General features: G+C 43.4%; 1 protein-coding gene across 2 annotated transcripts in view; it reads left to right on the plus strand.

Moving 5' to 3' along the window:
- The window catches only part of KCND3 (potassium voltage-gated channel subfamily D member 3), a 121896-nt gene that overhangs the window by 93909 nt on the left and 10297 nt on the right, over window positions 1-17690 (plus strand). For both annotated transcript variants that reach the window (XM_072844712.1, XM_072844713.1), the window contains exon 3: window positions 14778-14879. In XM_072844712.1, coding sequence (XP_072700813.1) covers window positions 14778-14879 — 102 coding nt within the window. The remainder of the gene's footprint in view (window positions 1-14777; window positions 14880-17690) is intronic.

Genomic DNA, 17690 nt, shown 5'->3' on the forward strand with positions numbered 1-17690 from the left:
ACTTTGAGAGAAAGCACTTGTTCTATTTATACGGCACATAAACACAGTGAGAGACAGAACCTGCGTTACAGCACAGCCTAGGCAGCAGATAAATAGGCAAGACAAATGAACAAACAAGCTTTGAGACTTAACCATGGATCACAATACTAAGAAGCTCCAGAACTGACTCCAGGTCTGTGCTTTCAGATGAGGCTGTCCTTCCTTCCAGGCAGCAGACCGAATTTTCTTGTTCCGATTCACCTTTTCCTTTATTTGTTGGACTGTGAGCCACTTGGTGACAAGAAAATGAACCACCACCTTTGATGCTGATATGATTGATTGCAGCTTTTATAAGGTTTTCTGTATTGACACACACAGTGTATAATTTCCCCCCATTTGAATTTCTAATTCCCTTGATATTGGATGAATTTCTGGGCTAAGAAAGTTTTCTCAAGTCAGAAGCGTGAGTAATTTTCACATGATCATCACTGCATGAATACTAAAGAGAACGAAAGAGACAGCAGCACATTAATGACAGTCTCTCTGGAGATGGTCAGGATGTACACAGGGACGTTCAGAATCTGCTTTGATAGCGTACTTGTTCCAGCATCATCCTCCAGTGAACGGAATCCTTTCTTCAGAAATAGGAAAGTTTTAGTAATAGTTAAAGCTGTCTCCCCATCTAATTAAAGATACAAAGACATTTGTGTGGCTTTTTGAAGAAGGTTGGAAAAAGCTCTTTGCACTCTCTCAGCCCTTGAATATGAAGAGCCCACCAGCAGAAGCTCCTTATAAGCAGAGTTTAGAAGACGCAGCTTTGAAGAAATAACACAGATATTCTTCCTAAGTTTCTAGTGTGCTAAATAGATTATTTTTCTCTTTTAATTGAAGAGTAAATAATTTGTATGGTATGTATTAGTATAAATGCTTTAGAAGAAGTTCTATTTAGTTCAAGAATCATAATTTTATAACGTACACGTAGGTTTCAAGATTAGGCTATAGACCATATTTATTTATTTTTTATGAACTCAGACTGAAGTTTTCCAATGAGAAATAATAAAGGCAAAAGTACTGTACGAGTGTCAAGTTGGCTGGATGTGACATTCACAGACGTGAAGGTCAGGGTGCGAGCGAACCCGGGCTCTCCAGCACAGGGGGGTTTCTGAGGGGCCGCACTCCAGAAAACAGGAGGACGCAGCACAGCCCCGATGTCCCTCTGGGGTATGATGTGCTCAGTCTTCACTTTTGACGAGGCACTGGTCTAGCAGGAAGAGGTATTTAAATAGTGTGAATAAAATACTGGGAGGTGGCTGTAACTCATCAGCATCTATTCTTCAACTAACTGAGGAGAAATGTTCCTTGAAAAGAAAAAAAAAAAAGAAAGAAAAAACACCAAAAAATAACAAACTACCAGTGATTTAATCACCTTGAAGATAAATTATTCTTTGCCAAAACTGCACTGCAAGAGAATTAATTACAAGGAGATCTGGCAATCTTAATTTATTGTGCTGTGTCATCAGATTTTGTCCTCTGGCATGCTGCAAGGACCAGGTCAATCTGAACAGAAGATGAATTGATCATTTCTGACAAGGTTCATTTTGGTAAAATTGTGTTTTCCCCCCCACCCCCCCAAAGACTTTTTTTTTTTTTTTTGACTGATGTGCTAAGAATAGACCTTCCTGACTTTGAAACGATGCTGTTCTTTAGTGAATGTCACAGCCTTTGGTTTTAAAGGAGAATTTGACACTTAAAAGGCTTGACAATAGAGTGACTTTGTAATTCAGATAATGCTGGAGTCTCTCTCTTGCTGTGTTCCGTTTGCAGCATAGATGCAATGTGAAGAAGGAGACAAGTATCTCATGCTGGTTTGAGGACTACACCTCCCACTTTTCAACCCTAGAAAGAGAAAGCAGAGGCAGCTACTAACAGCTACTGAAATGCTGCTCCTTTAGCAGCAGCAGGAAAAGTAAAGCAGTTCATTGTTTAGAAGTTAGAGACTGCGTGAATACAGCCCCAAGCCACAAACATTGTTCCCAGCAGAGCAGGGCAGTAGAGAAATGCACAGCTGAAAGACTGCCAGGTAATACAGTAGCGAACAGAATAGATGTGGCCTTTAGGCTTAGTGCAGCAAAGATCCCAGAAGTGCAGATTGCTCTCCCAGGGTTTACAGGAATGCTGTAGGCCTCTGGACTCAGAGAACGGTCAAAAATCCTGCAAGAATGATCCTTCTTGAGTAAACTCTAGCTGCTGACAGGCAAATTTATTCCCATGTCTTTAACCAAAGACTAAAGAAGAGAACCTTCTTTCTAACCAAAGACTAAGAGAACCGATACTAAAATCAAAGGCCCTGTCTTTGCACAAACAATAACCAAAAAAGGAAGAAAGAAGGAGAAGAAAACACTAGATCTCTTAGTGAAAATACTTCTAGAAAGGTGTTTTTCAAAGTGTTACGAGAGCCTTCGTTGGTCCTTAATCTCCCAGATCCAATGACACTTGTCTTTGTCCAGCTTTAAAATAATCAACTCGGGTCCCTCAGCTGGGGAGACTGTGCTAAGTGCAGCAAAGTTAGTTTGTCCCGTTAGGTTTTTTGTTCCTGGAATAATGCTTCAGAAAAGACAACTAGAGATCCCTTCGATATCTCCCCAAACTGCTCCAATACAGTCCAACTAATTACAGCAGTACGACCCCATCAGCTCCAGTGTCCCATTCCCTGGGGAAACAGGAGCTGGCGATAAACTGCACGGGAGTTTTCAGAAATGCGAGTTTGCTTGGGTGGGCCAGTGACTGACTAGTAGCAATGTGCACTAGCAGCTTTTTGGTAAGAAAAAATGGTAAGACAGAAAAAAATACCGTAACAAGGGCAATACAGCATTACAGGTCAAGCCTATGTGGTTGTTAGCTCCAACTCCCCGCACACGTAAACAGACACGCAGATGAAGACACCAAGTCCTCAAAGGCACGTTTAAAGCAATCTTGAACAGCTTCAGAAGGCACATGGAAGTAGAGTGGCAGCTGAAATGTTTGGAAATAGCAACAACAGCCTAAAGCAAACTGGTCTCCAGACCAGCCCCCTTAGGGCTAAAATTTTTCCCCCAGAGTTGTTCTAGATCTTCTCAGTTTGGGGGAAAACAAATGTTCAGAAAGGGGCCTCTTACACAGTGAAGTCTGCCTCCTCACATTTGCACAACAGAGGAGGGAGAAATGTAAATGCTTAGATGCTGTGAAAAAACCCTGTTTAAAGTGCATTTATCATTTAATGGTTAGATTTGCTAAATGAGCCAAGATACTGAAATGGCTGATAATCTCAGAGGGATTGGCATGGTTTTAGTGGTGCATTTCACAGGGGCTAAACTGAAACCGTCGTCTACAAATATAAAACTTTGGTAATCACAGTGCTTGGTTTCAGGTCTGCAGTAAATATGCTTTTGAGGACCACAGCTTCTTAGTCTGTTCAGTTCATTTCATTTATTATCTGGTGGCCTTTGACTCTATGAGAACAAGCAATGTACTGCAAAAGCCTTGAAACAGACTTCTCATTTCATCCTCTAGGCTTTAAGTTTCCAGGAAAGAACCAAACACCCACATTTAGGCAAGGAAAGGACTACCCAGGACAAAATCATTTTGCAGAGCCACTCTCACATAAAACTATAATATAGAACTGAAAACTGTAATGCAGGCTATCAAAGAGTAGATGGTATAAATTAGGTGAAGCAGAGAAGTGGACACATCGCCTGGTGGATGAATTAAAGCATTCAACCACAGAGCCAAGATCAGCAGAAGAAAGGAACGAAGGGGCAAAGGACAAGCCGTATCTTTGCAGATGGAAGTCGAGGAGAGGAAGTAGATGGAGGAAGGTTATTCCAGACAGTGAGAGCTACTCGTGAGATGGTTGCACAGAGGCAGCTATGACTCTGCAGACTGATGAAGAGGTAACTATGGAGATGCTTAAAAGGGGCTTAAGCCAAAAGGAAGGAAGAGTAAGGACACAACCGTCTTTCTGATTGTTCCGTAAGAGGCACATTAGAAACAGCCTGTTCCAGACCCAGCCGTCACTCCCAGAGGCACGGAAAACAGGACTGCAGTCAGCAGAGGGGATGAAGAGGGAAGATGGTGATGAAAAGAATGCTTAACGCTAGATTTATGTCATCATCGTACCCATGAGAAAGACAGCCCACACACCTGTCAATAATGAGGCCATTATAATAATTGATTTGCTACAGAGCAGGGGAGTCAGCTTTGAAATGTTCTGTTTTTCAGCTGACACCCTAAATTTTGGAGGTGGGTTAGTGAACTTCAGAGCGTGGAACAGAACGGCCAGAAAAAGCGACTTGAGCAAAGCTGTGAGCTGTCTAAGGAGAGCTCAGCGACAGAACATGACTCAGTTCCCAGCAGGGGATGGGGTTGGGAACTTAGGGAGGGAGAGAAACAATAAGGTTAAAACTGGAGCTGGCTGACATTTAAAAAACATGGTTTTTTCAACCACAATGAATCTGTGTGGAATATGTTTTTGTTGTTGTTGATATTTAACAGTGCTTGACGGGGGGGGGGAAAAGCTTTTAATTACATTTTTTAAAAGAGATTTCATTTTTGCTGGGGTAGGTATCTCTTTCTCTTCCTCCTCTGTTTCCTGTTTGGTGTTTTTCACATCCCCTCGTACAGTTCAGGGGGAAAAAAAACAAACCAACCAACCAACCAACCAACCAGGAATCCTTCCTCTTTTCTTTCATATGGTCCAGGAAAGCAAAGTGGCATCTTCCATCAGTTCAGCTAGTTCAAATTCCCTGGGTCCCAAATTGCATAAAACAACTAGATGTCTCCTCTGAAAGGAAGGATTGAAATCAGTGAGCTAGAGCTTATAGGTTCAGCCTCCAAAGCAAGCCCATGTATCTAAATACTAAGCCTGTTGTCAATAGTGGCCCAATGCCCAGATAAAATGATTTCCACACGTACCCAGAAGCCGCTCTACATTTGTTTCATGCCTTGAGGCCCTTTCACGTCATGTCTCAGTCCTAACCAGGTAACAGCCTGCAATGCTGTAAGAACCTGCCTAACCCATCCTCGGGGCCTCTCCTCGGTCATCTCAGCAAGAGGGTGTCCCCTTTGCCACCTGTCGGAAGTCCGGGTTGTACGTGGCAGCCTCTGTCCAGATGGCTCCATTATGTAGCACAGTTGGTAGGATTTGTAATGGCTGATGTTGCCCGCTTCATCCCAGATGTCCAAATAAATGCAAGCTGAAATTGCCTTGTCAAGGAGACCTGCATGCAAAACGTTCAGCCAAAAAATGTTGGGAAGCCCCATCCTACTTTGGAACTAGGTTCTAGCAACGAGATTCTTTGCTGTTGCCTTTATTAACTAGTTATTTTACCACTCTGCCCAAGTAATGCAGACTCGAGTGGGCTGGGTGCAGTTGAGCTCCCACGCAGTTCCCAGCCTACATACTGAATACAGCTCAAACACCCCTGCACCACCCGCAATATATGGTTCTCTCTAGATTAATGGATATGGATATATCCACCAGGTCAGGGAAAAAAGATAACTGAAAGTGGGTGTAAATGGTAGTAAAGCTTATTGCGGTTACTAATGTGTACCATGACAGTGATAAGCAGGTGAAGAACAACATTAGTTGCTGACACATGTGGTGCTGGGATGGCAATACAGGTCTCCGAGCCCTCTAATCGCTCATGGCAGATGGATGGGAACACTCTGCAGTCTACCAGCACATCTCTCAAGGGCCACTGCAGAATTTCCCTGCTTACACACTGCCAGATGTCTTACACAGCCCAACTTGAGAAGTCCTAGAATCTCATTACTCCACTCCTCCCACTCCACCCAGCAGCAGTGGTCCGCAAAGTCTGACTCAGAACAAGCCTTTGTTGTTTGAAGGTCATGAAAATCCCATCAAACAGTAGCTGCTGCTAACTTCAGCATCGCATCAGGCTCTAAACCAGCACAGGGCCAGCCCTCTCCGGGCGCGAGCAGGAGCCTGCCATCCTCTTTTGTCTCCTCACTGCCACCAGTCTCACTGTTTTGAGAAACTCTGATGCTGCAGCAGTATCGCCCTTCCGTACTTGCCTCTCTGCGACTCAGGTTTTCTCACACATAAAACTGGTATAAATCCACTTCTTTTCCTGGCTCGGTGGATTCTTGCAGAGTTAGTTCATGTACACGTACAAGGTTATAAAGTGAAACCATCCTTTGGTAATACTATTCATACCCAGGATTTTAAAATTCTCTATCTGAGCTTTTGCACTAGCAATTCGTGCTGACTCACCAAACGAGGCAGCAGAAGTGACAGCATGTGCTTTCCTGACCAGTCATGGGTAGCAAGCAGAGCAACAGTAAATGCTGGCAGAGCAGTGGTTCACGAGCAGGCAAGGGAATCAAGAGCGTGCATAAAACTTACAGATAATTTTCAAAAAAAAAAAAAAATCTATTTGGGGAAATCAGAGTCTGCCTGTGAGTACTGTGCAGGAAGAAAAAGCAGTTCAATCCATCAGACAAATTGCTCCATACGAAATAGTTCCTCATTTCTCGTCTTTGTCACAGTAGCGCAGAACTCTTCTGTTTACTATGCAGACCACTGCCTGACAGTAATTCCAGCCACCTGTTCTCCATGTAAGCGCAGCCATTTAGCCCAAACTCAGCATTAACTCTGAACAAATACAATAATAAAGAGCAATTCGACACATTGTCCACGAGCTCCAGTATCCAGGCGCCAGCGCGTTTCTGTCCACATATGAAGCATCAGCTTCGTTAGTGATTGAGTCAGGACAATTAGGAGCCATTCTAGTCGGAACGTGCAGCGATGCTGGAATGCACAAACAAGGGCCAGGGCAGCACGTAGCCAGGACGACTCCGCAGCTTTCTGCTGACAAACCAGGAGCGCTCCAGCGCCCAGGACCGCACGCCAGGCAGGCTTCTCCCTCCGCATCTGCCAAATCAAGGCACGCAGCCAACGCGTTGTGGCTGTCAGCATAAGGATGTGAGCTGAGACACACATTCTTCTAAGAGTCTTCTCTTACCAAATAGGTCTATGGGATGGGTTTGTGATGGATTTTTTTCTCCAGAAGCCTAATGCAAGAGGTTTGTCCCCAGAGACCCCAGAGGAACAACTAGGAGCAGCTTCAGAAAGAAAGCTAATTGCACCGCACAGCAACTTTGCTGTCATCTGATGACTTCTGAGCAATTTTTGTTTGCCAGCAAGCAACCCTTCTCTCAATTAATGCTGAAAGCTTGTAGCACAGAGAAGTGGGATGGAGCACAGCTCCTGGCCCTGCTGCCTGGAGCAACAGCATTGCCCACGCTGACGCTTAGCCCCACACACGCCCCTCGCTGCCGGTGGGTACCTGCCGTCGGAGACGACACGTGCTCTCACTGCCAGCGAGCAGGCAACGAGGCAGGAAAACAGCCCCACCGTCATCCCTTCCCCTTGGGCTTCATTCCATGGGGGAGAACGAAGGGCACAAGTTTTACAAATTTGCTTATTTCTTCTTGAGTTTCATACAAAGGTTTTGTGGTCGTCATCCCCCCATGTTTTCACTGTCTTCCTGGGAAAGGTGTGAGCAGCACTATATGAAGCTATTACCTTCATTTTCTGCAGCTAACCACAGGCCTCCACACCATTAATTAGTGTTCATATATCAGGTCTAGTAAGTTGGCATGTGACACTAGATCAAATTCTGTTAATTTCTCCATCCCCTGAATACTTTATAGCTATTAATTAGGGGTGTGAGCTGTGTGAAAGATGTTATAAAAGTGAGATCTGGAAACACAGACAGACAGATAAATCACAGGCAGATAGATGCTCACCGCACTTTGCTTTCAGTGAAACACAGGACCTTATTTTATAACAACAGAGAACAGCAATCTCTCTATTAATGATGCAGAAAAACATGAGGCTCTTTTCTTGAGAAGATGTTTATCAAGTAAGAGGTTTCTAGACAAATTCTGCCACCCTAATTTACACCCCATAATACTTCACTTCTAGCTCTAACAAACTACGCCAGATTCCCACCACAATTGGTACGGCACCTCTTTGACCATGCATCCTTGGAGCGATTTTGACCCAAGCTCTAAAATCTGTTACAGCATTAAGGATACAAAAAAGTGTATGTAGGAATTTCTTTTATTATTATTTCAAGAGGCAAACTTAAGAAGTGACGAGAGCTAGCTTTGCCAGTCAGCTGGACTAGTAGCATGGGAACCTCAGCATAGAGGAAGCTTTGAATTTCAGCCAAGATGCAGTAACTGTGTATAGCATATTTCAATCAAGGAAAAACTGTCCATCAGGTCAGTTCTTATAGAGATCAAGGTCTGACTGTAACCCTTACTGGGTGGATGGATAGATGCATAACTAAAAAAAGGTATTAGAAATAAGCAGGGCATCTACAGAGGATAAAAATATGAAATGGCCTCCAAAAAAAGCTGACTTCTTAAATCTAAAGCAAAGGAATAAAGTGAGAATCGTCAAACTCTACAAAAAGTGAAGTTTATTCTATTCTTTCCTGTAGAATGCAGCAAACACCAGAAAGGGAATGGTCTATGTAAAAAGAAAACATCAATACAATGACAACTGAGTAAAACTGGCAACAAATACATGCAGGCTGGAAATCAGAATAAATTTTCTAAATAGAAGAATGAAGTTCTAAAATAAATGCCCAGTAGGAGTAAGAGCTTCACTAAGTTTAAGCCAGAGCTTGTTAAGTTCAAGATGAAAATGTACAAAAGGAAGTGTGCAACAGGAGGGGACCAGGCTCAGTGCTCCAGGGGCTTCCTGACCGTCCTGCATTTCTCTCAGCAAGTTTTGCATATTACGACACTTTTTTCAAAGTTCTGTGTTTAATCAGCCAGGATATCTATGACTAGTAGAGAAGCTGAGATCCATTAAACTCCATATTCTGTGCGTTGTTCTATAAATAGATCGAACATCATGTTCTTCAGTGTTGGAAAAGATTAAACGATATAGTGCATTTGAAATGATGTTCTGTTGCTTTAACGGTGCCAAGGGTAAGGTAGGATTAAAAGAAGAGCCACAGAGGAGGGGAGGGAAATCTTTCATCTCTGGAAAGTAATGAAGAGGCCCAAAATAAGATCAAGGTCTGACTGTAAGTGGTTCTATCAAATTATATAGGAATATAATGAGTTCTACACTATCTAATTTCCATATGCAGCTCTACAACATCTCCCCAAAGCAAAAATGACAGAATATTTAAACTTGGCTCAAAAGCTGTTTAACATAGAGATTTGAGAGGAAGAAAAGTCCAAATGTGCATACTGTCTTAGGAAAAAAAGGGTAAAATGACAGAAAGATGATCTGCAGAAGCTAACTTTTCTAACACGGCTGTAACTCTGCTGCCTGCCTATTACAATGGCCAGATGGAACCATGGCTAGCAGAATACCAACCAGTACTTATTATATGGGCCATTTGCTTTTTAAACAGCCATTATTTCACTCAGCGTTCAAACACATGTAATAACCCCGAGTCCTAATTTGGCAGTCCAGCCTGTTTCCAGGCTTTGTTAAAGATGGCGTATCAGCTTCCCAGAGCCGTAAGTAGGACAGATGATCAGTGCTGCCTGATTATATTGAGGAAAGCACTCCACAGACAGTAGATTCATTTAATTTCTTGTCCACCATTATTTTTGAATGCTTTTTAAAAAATGAAGCATTTTCCATTTTCTGCTTGGCAAGGAAATACTACCACAGTAGGCCGGGGAGCTAAGCTATTTTCCACCAGATGAAGGTTACATCCATTCCCCTTCCAAGTTACACATGTGCACTGAGTTCCCACTCAGAAGTACAAACTGAAGCCTTTGCTGAATTACTTTCTGAATTTTATGCTAAAATTAGTCAAAGGTACCACAGACGAGACCATTTCAGGAAGGTGAGAACATAACTACAAGAAAATACTTTTTTGTCATTCCATACTCTAAGCCCTGTTGTTAAGTCTGCAGAAACTCCTGTTTAAATGCACAATCTGCTCGTTATCCTTTCCATAGCCTAAAATCAACCATGTTCTTTCTATCTAGAATTTAAGTCCAGACCCAAACTAGCAACAGATGCAGACAAATGCAAGAAAATCCAGACTTACTGAACGGCTGTGATATTTCACCTTGGAAATAAAAATCAGATCAAAATATGCTGTTGATTACTTTTGAGAACAGCTTCATGTCAGCCTTAAAAGACCAGTGGTGTACACCTACTGCACCACTAGACTCACTGCAGCAGTCAGCAATAGTTCTACTCATATTCAAACTACTAATTGTTTAGGGAAAAAAATGTGAAGCACTGTTAAATATCTAGCGTAGCTACATTTTCTGCCAGGAGTGCTCTTAGTGTGGTTTTAGCAGATAAAGTTAGGTAGGATATAGACCGGAGCATCTCTCATAAGAGGAAAGGCTGCGAGAGCTGGGACTGTTTAGCCTAAAGAAGAGAAGGCTCGGAGGGATCTTATTAATGTGTATAAATTCCTGAAGGGAGGGTGCAAAGAGGACGGAGCCAGGCTCTTTTCAGTGGTGCCCAGTGACAGGACCAGAGGTGATGGGCACAGACTGAAACACAGGAGGCTCCATCCGAACATCAGGAAGCACTTTTTCAGTGTGAAGGTAACCAAGCACTGGCACCAACTGCCCAGGGAGGTTGGGGAGTTTCCATCCGTGGAGATATTCAAAAGCCATCTGGACACAGTCCTGGGCAACCGGGTCTAGGTTGCCCTCCTTGAGCCGGGGGGTTGGACCAGGTGACCTCCAGAGGTCCCTTCCAACCTCAACCATCCTGTGAAGGATAATGCTAATAACAGCCCCGGTCCAAAGAGGGAGCAGGAGTGGACACAGGACCTGTGCACAGAGTACCTGACATACATGTACTCCAGTCATCTTCTTGCTCAAAAGCACAGATGATCTGGAAAGCTGAGGATGTCTGGCAAATATGAAATTATGTCATAGGTTGTAACCTAATAGTTTATTATATCACATAAATCAAGAGTGAACATTATCTCCATAAGAACTAGATGAAAACCATCAATAAATAATAATTAGCTGTTTCCTGGGCCTGCCATCTGGTAAGCATTTTTCCTAGCCAGCAACTCCTGCTCCTTGCACTTCTCCAAAGCAGCTAAAAGATGAAGAGAGGCTATTCTTTCTTCTCTGTCAGTCCCTTTGGGAAATGTAGGTACCCAGGATGCTGACAGCCACTTACATCATCCTTGCCACCGTACCTCAGCACCCCACATGTACAGGGCTTCACTGCCCTTCCTGCTTATTCTGAGTCTCCAGTTTCTTAAAAAGCAGTAAGGAGCCAGAAGTTGAGGCCTGCCTTCCATCCTGCTCTCAGGCACACGTGGGCTCCAAGATAACCAAATTAATCATTCTAACCTGTAAGTGGCTGTCATTAGTATTATTATTTTCATCATATAAATTATCTTCCAGATTAGGTCATATGCATTTTGAGATCCTGTGGTTTCCTAGCAACTCCTCTTACCACTCTACATGCAGACACAGTGTGCCGTTTTCTTTTCCTTTTTTAGACTCTCTGTGCAGGGGTTATATTCAGTAACAGTGATCTCAGGCCTGGCCCTAATGACCTTTAGTCTGTCACATTTGTGGGATAAGATGCAGAGGACAGCTACCCCCCCACACACACCCCAAAAGACACTTGCAGCAGATGGCCAGAAAAACATGGTCCTCCACTTGCCTGTCTTCTGTCCTGCAGACCAGAAGTACTGAGCTCTGCAGGACAGGGATGACAAAAGCATACCCACACGTGTTAAAAACTGGCAGAATTTGGAAGACCACATCAGACTAATTCTCTAGGTTTCTGACAGCAAAATACATGACAGTACACAGGACGGTTCCCTGCAAAACACTGCTGCTTCAAAGCTTGCGTGGGGTGCCCTAAGCTCAAGGCTTTTGCCTCTGCAATTTACTCCTCACCTGACCTGCCCAAGCATAGCTCTGTCAGCCAGCCCAGCCCAGCCTGATGCATTCCAACAGATAACGCAAAACTCCTCTGAAACGGCCAGCTTCTACCTGCTTCCACACTAACACGGGTCTTACACTGCTGCCAGGTGCCCTTCACGTCCTCAACCCTCTTTGCTCAGTCTCATAAACCACCGTCGAACCTCCAGCGCAGATGTCAGAGGGGAGTGCTTTGCTGCACTTAAACCTTTTGTTAGTCAGGCACGACCAAAGTACTGCACCCTGCGTAAACATATGACAGGTACCTAAGTATCATGTAAAGCTTGTGTCACTTGATAGATATGCTTTCCAAATAATGCACATTTACACAAAGACTTCCACATAAAAACTATGGTTTTAGAGTTGTTTCTAGTCCAACGCAGGAAGCTGTCTGGAGGGCCAAACCAATTTTAGGCACCAATTTTAATTAACTTCACTAGCTGAGTTAATCAAGATATCTACCAAATTTAATCACGATGGGAGCACAGAGTTAGGCGATGTGACTATCCTAGACAGTCTTTTGTGTAAGGAGAATAGGATTAACTTCTGTCCTGCCCCACTGACATTTTTTAAAATAACAACGTCTGTTCTAAACTACAAAAGCTATGGGGCTTAATTATTTAGATAGCTAGTGGCCCTGTTTCAAAGAAGAAAAAGAGAACAGACCTCAGAAACGAACCATCTCCAGTCCACGTGGAGTACAGCTATTAATATTTGATCCCCTGCTAGCCTGGAGGCAAAGGGAATAATGTTCATTACAAGAGCCCAAGACTGAATCCACTTTAACAATTGACTGAACTGAAGATGAAACCTTTCCTGCTATAGGTGAGGTAAGTATCCAAGCCTGATTATGGAAGAGATAAGATCATTGCAAAAAGTAAGGAAAGTCATATACTTGCAAATGGAAGAAATAATTTAATGGAAATGTAATTAACAGGAATAGCAAGACAATGCCACGTAACTGGGAAATGGAATGTCCCTCAGTCCCTTATCCCCTGCTCTCTCCCCATAGCGCATCTTCAATAGTAGTAGTCTCTGCATTGGTTGTTCCAGATTACAGTCTCAGGCCAGTCTTATTTGGGGCCTAGAGCAACACAGCAGTTTGGGAAAGTCTTCAGAAAAACTGAAGACCCAAATTCATTTTCTTGTTGTATCCTCAGTCTACGTCTTGCAACTAGAACCCATGCCCCTTTCACAGGGTGACCAGATATCCCTGGGAGATACCTCGGCCCCAGGGCAGAGTAAGTTTCATCAAAGATTTCACTCTCATACACAGACTTGGAGTCTTAACGTTAAAGTGGGACAATGAAATCTAGGTGAAGTATAGAAAAGAAAGTCAATTTTGGATGTCCCCATTTTGGGGTGTCAAAAGAAGACCTGTTTTTCAGACTGATCGTAGTCTGTGTCACCTAATTAAAGCTGCAAACTAGTACCCTGTACATGTCTTTGCCTGAGAAATTGTCTGCTTAAGCAGAAGCTCTTAAGGTTAAACAAATCTTTCAAATACTGAGGGCCACAGTCACTCACGCGTGTACGGTAATAAAGCTCCTGGAATTATTACACTCTCTGGACCCACCACAGATATTTGCCTCTTGGCTTTACTCTTCCTACAGTGTATACCCATTAGAACCTCTAATTAGAAAGGAAAATCACGAGTTCCAAGTTATTTAAAAGATTATGCAGCATTTTAAAATACAGCATAATGTAATTATTTTTTAATAGCCACAGCTATTTCATGTATTTACTTTTAATGGTGTTTGAGTCATAAATTAACAGGAGAAAAGAAAAAGGCAAATCAGCACTTGACAGAGAAGCAGGCAACAACTCAAAAGAAGAACTGAAACGCTAAAAACCATGTGATTAAAAAGGAAGAGGGCCTTATTAGTTTTTCTTGCTTGCTTTATTCTGGACTGTTTTTTACCATTTAACTTGTCCACCTGGAGCTCAAGGTCAGGGATAAATAAAAATGAGTTGAACGTCCGTGTTGTTGCAGAGTGACTTCTGTCAGTTTGTCAAGAGATGCATATTTTTGAGCAGACTCTTATATTATCAGATACCAAAGTTAATAAGTCCTCTGCCCGTGCAGAGGACAGAAGGAACAAATACAGTGCCTTCCCCTGCTGCAGGATGATGAACGTAGACTTTTTCATTAGTATTTCCCAATATTAAATTAACAACCTATGCTACTCGACCGGTAAGCGGAGCAAGTTACCAAATGTCCCTCTCAGCTCTCCTCCCTCTGAACGCCTGTTACCGGCCACTTGTACTGCAGCAGCATCCCACCATCACTGAGGCCTGGGTGTCACCATGCTAGCTGCAGTACAAGCAGAGCAAGGGACAACACAGATGTCAGAGCACAGAGCTGAAAGATAGAGAGAGGATTAAACAACCAAGCACGTTAGAGAGGTGAGCCATGAAAGCAACACACGTGCAGAGCATGTACACACTGCTGGATCACGTAGTCACACAGTCCTCCCATGCCAGGAACACGTCCAAGACAAGTGTCTCTAGTTGCTGTGCATCTCACCCCCAAAAAATGACTATTAACTTTTGAAAGGACAAACAAATCTGCAGGACCCCGTTTCTTATCTCTGGAAAGGCCATTGATGCTCTGTGGCAGATTACGTTCTTCAGACATATGTGCTCCTCTGACTCCTGGAGACAGACCTGTGCTAGCTGTTCTCAACAGCGCCTTGTCCTGTCCGCGCACCCCTTGTATTTCACCCCCAGGCTTTTTCAGGTACAAGGAGAACCTGAAATTTCCTTCCTCCTGGTATTGCCAGCACAGGACCGATCACTTGGTGTGCCAAGGTATGACTTCAGCTTGTTTGCCTTCTTCACAGAAAGCCCGGCTTGCGAGGATTCGAGTGGCCAAAACAGGCAGCTCCAACGCTTACCTTCACAGCAAGCGCAATGGCCTCCTGAACGAAGCCCTCGAGCTGACGGTGAGTGCAGAGACAATATCTCCTTCCACAGAGTTTGAGAAGCTCCCTATTCCCACTCCTCTCCCTGGGATCCCTCCCTTTCTCTCTCCGTTGCCACCTAATTGCTCATTATCCAGCATGGCAGCCTCTCGTGTACTGTATGTGCCATGTGGAGGGACAGCTGGAATCCAGCTGCAAGACTGGATGGGAGGAAAAAGCTTCCTTGGGCTCCTCCTTGAGCTAGGAAAGGATCTGACCTTCCAGCAATGATCAGGTTCACGGTTCCCTCGAAGCTCTCTGTGCGATGGAGCTGTTGGAGCTGTACTGATTTATACCACCCAGGGTCTGCCCATACTATAAATATCCACTCCCTTTCAACATACTGTTATTTATTTTCAAGAGTCTCCCTCTAATATGGTCTATCTGATCATGCCCAACAGGACGGGAAAAATATTCCCTAGCTCCCATTTCAGGCAGTTTGGTGGTGGGTTTATTTTTAACAGAAAGGCCCCTGGAGGCTAATACTAGCTATTCATGAGAAGAAAAGTTTTAAGTGCGTCAGATTGCTCAGCAGAATCAGCGAAAATGAGAGGAGGTTATTACATTAAGCTTGATCAACACCAGAGCAGGTATTAGCACATTTCATGGATTTCATTTCAAATAAATCAGCCTTTTGTGCATGTGGGGAGCAAAGAGCGAGATGAAGAATGCTTAATTGAGCCACCAGAGCCACCTAGCACTTGTTCATGCATCCTTACTTGGGGCCTAATCCTTCAAGTGTCTACTATTTTCCCTGGCACACATCCTTGCATTTGTGAAATCAAAGCTGAAAAACCTTTTCAGCGCATGCTGAAAGCTGCTCACTAGGACCTGAGCCCCCTCCTACCCAAGTTCAGTGGGTACAGCACACAGAGGGAAATTGTGCAGCGCCTTATTTTGCATGTAGGATGCTACTCGGTGCAGACCGAGATAGAGGAATCTGTCCCCTTACAGCTGCAATAGTTTTTAAACTGACTCTACAAAAGCACGTCACATGAAGTACAGATTTGGAAGGTAGGATGCCCAGATCAGTTTCTGTTCTCTCCTCCAAAACAAGTTTGATCCTTCTGACTACACATCTAACGTTGTCTCCTGCTCTGCAAATGGCAGCGACACCCAGAAAATCTGTTTCTTGAACCATATGTTGCTGTTGAGCAGTTCAAGAAAAGTTTCTTTGTCAAGAATACGAGAGACCAGGAAGACTGGTCACACCTAGTCCAGAGCCTTGTCCCCATAAGGAAAAGGCTCAGGACTGGGATGCCAGCTCAGCTGAGATTCTGCTATTTCATTACCCAGGAACATGCAAAAACTTGGCTACAAATTTAAAACTTCCTTTTGACCTTTAGATTTCTAGTTTTTAAAAGTGCCAGAAGAGCTTAGCAGGGACACTCAGTTTGCACTTGATCTTCCAGCCTGTCATCCCAACAAGAATCTCCTCACTTCTCTTGTCAACCAAAACTCCCTGCCAAGACCACTCACGGAAGAGCAGCTGACGCACCAATGCTTAAGTCCAAAATCTGTGAGGTTGAGAGAAATATTTGGCTGAATGGGTTCATTTCCTGGCACCTGCCCAAAAAATAACTGGAAGAAGGGTCATTTTGTTGGCTACAAAGCTACTGTAGACACAGGAAGGAAAACAAAAACATTTCTAAAGAGGTTCTAGAGGATTTTTTTTTTTTACCCATTAATAACTAAATTTAGGTATCTAGTAGCACCTAGAGCATGTCTTCCCAAGCTTTCCTGGGTGCAGCTTGCTTTCTGGTGGGCTTATAGCTCTAAATGCTAACATGACCCCCCCACAGCCCAGCAAGATCCACAAATCCTACTTTGAAAAGCACTTAATATTGTGTACATTTGTATTAATACCTTGTAAGAAAATATCCCCACCCTAAGGAACTTCCTGTTGAAACAGTCAAAAGCAAAGGGTATGGGAAGGAAGGAAGAATTACCATCCACCCGTGACGTACAGGAATATAATTTCCTAAAACAAGAAACTTGCCAAAGCCATGCCTGGCATCTGCACAACGACCAGGAAATGATCTTTGACTACCTGAGGACCAGCCTCCTACCTGAATCAAGAACCGAGACATGTCTCTCCATCCACAGGTAGTGGCGTTAATTAATTACAGAACTGCAGAGCATCCTTTGTTGTAAAGCTATACATGACCGTTTTAACTCCACAAGGCAAGATTTTATGTCCTTTCATTTTATGGCAGGAGAACAAACTATTCTTAAGAGTACAAAATGTGAATGACAGCATAGTCTAGGCAGCCAAATTTTTTAAGCTGTAAAATATGAAGGAATGTGACTTCTGTAGTTGCTATATTAAGGACCAAAATATTATCTGCATACTGCACGTATCTGTTGGTCAAATTAGTATCAAACTGCTTCATCAGCCAGATACACATCCCATTTTGACACCTTGCCCAGGACTCACACTAACTTTAATGGACTTCACATGGCCAGATTGCCATAGGGCTGGTTTGTTACCCAGCAGTAATTCCAACTGCAATTATTATATGGCCATGACTAGATATTATCACTTTCATCATTAGCAATCACATAGTACTGTGACCGGTGTATAATTGTTTCACAAGTGCCCAGCAGATTGCCCTGCAGTCTGACACCTTGAAGGTTTACCCAAGGAAAACAACTGCCCCAGAATGTATCCTGGCTGTGGCTCTGCAGTCAAACTAAGACATTGAGAAATAAGGACTGCTGAAGATTCCGGAACATGCGCCAGAATGTCCTTTCATTAGCACCAGAATGAATACACTGACACCATCTTTCAAG

Source organism: Ciconia boyciana, chromosome 23 (assembly GCF_034638445.1).
Source record: "Ciconia boyciana chromosome 23, ASM3463844v1, whole genome shotgun sequence".
NCBI classification, from domain to species: domain Eukaryota; kingdom Metazoa; phylum Chordata; class Aves; order Ciconiiformes; family Ciconiidae; genus Ciconia; species Ciconia boyciana.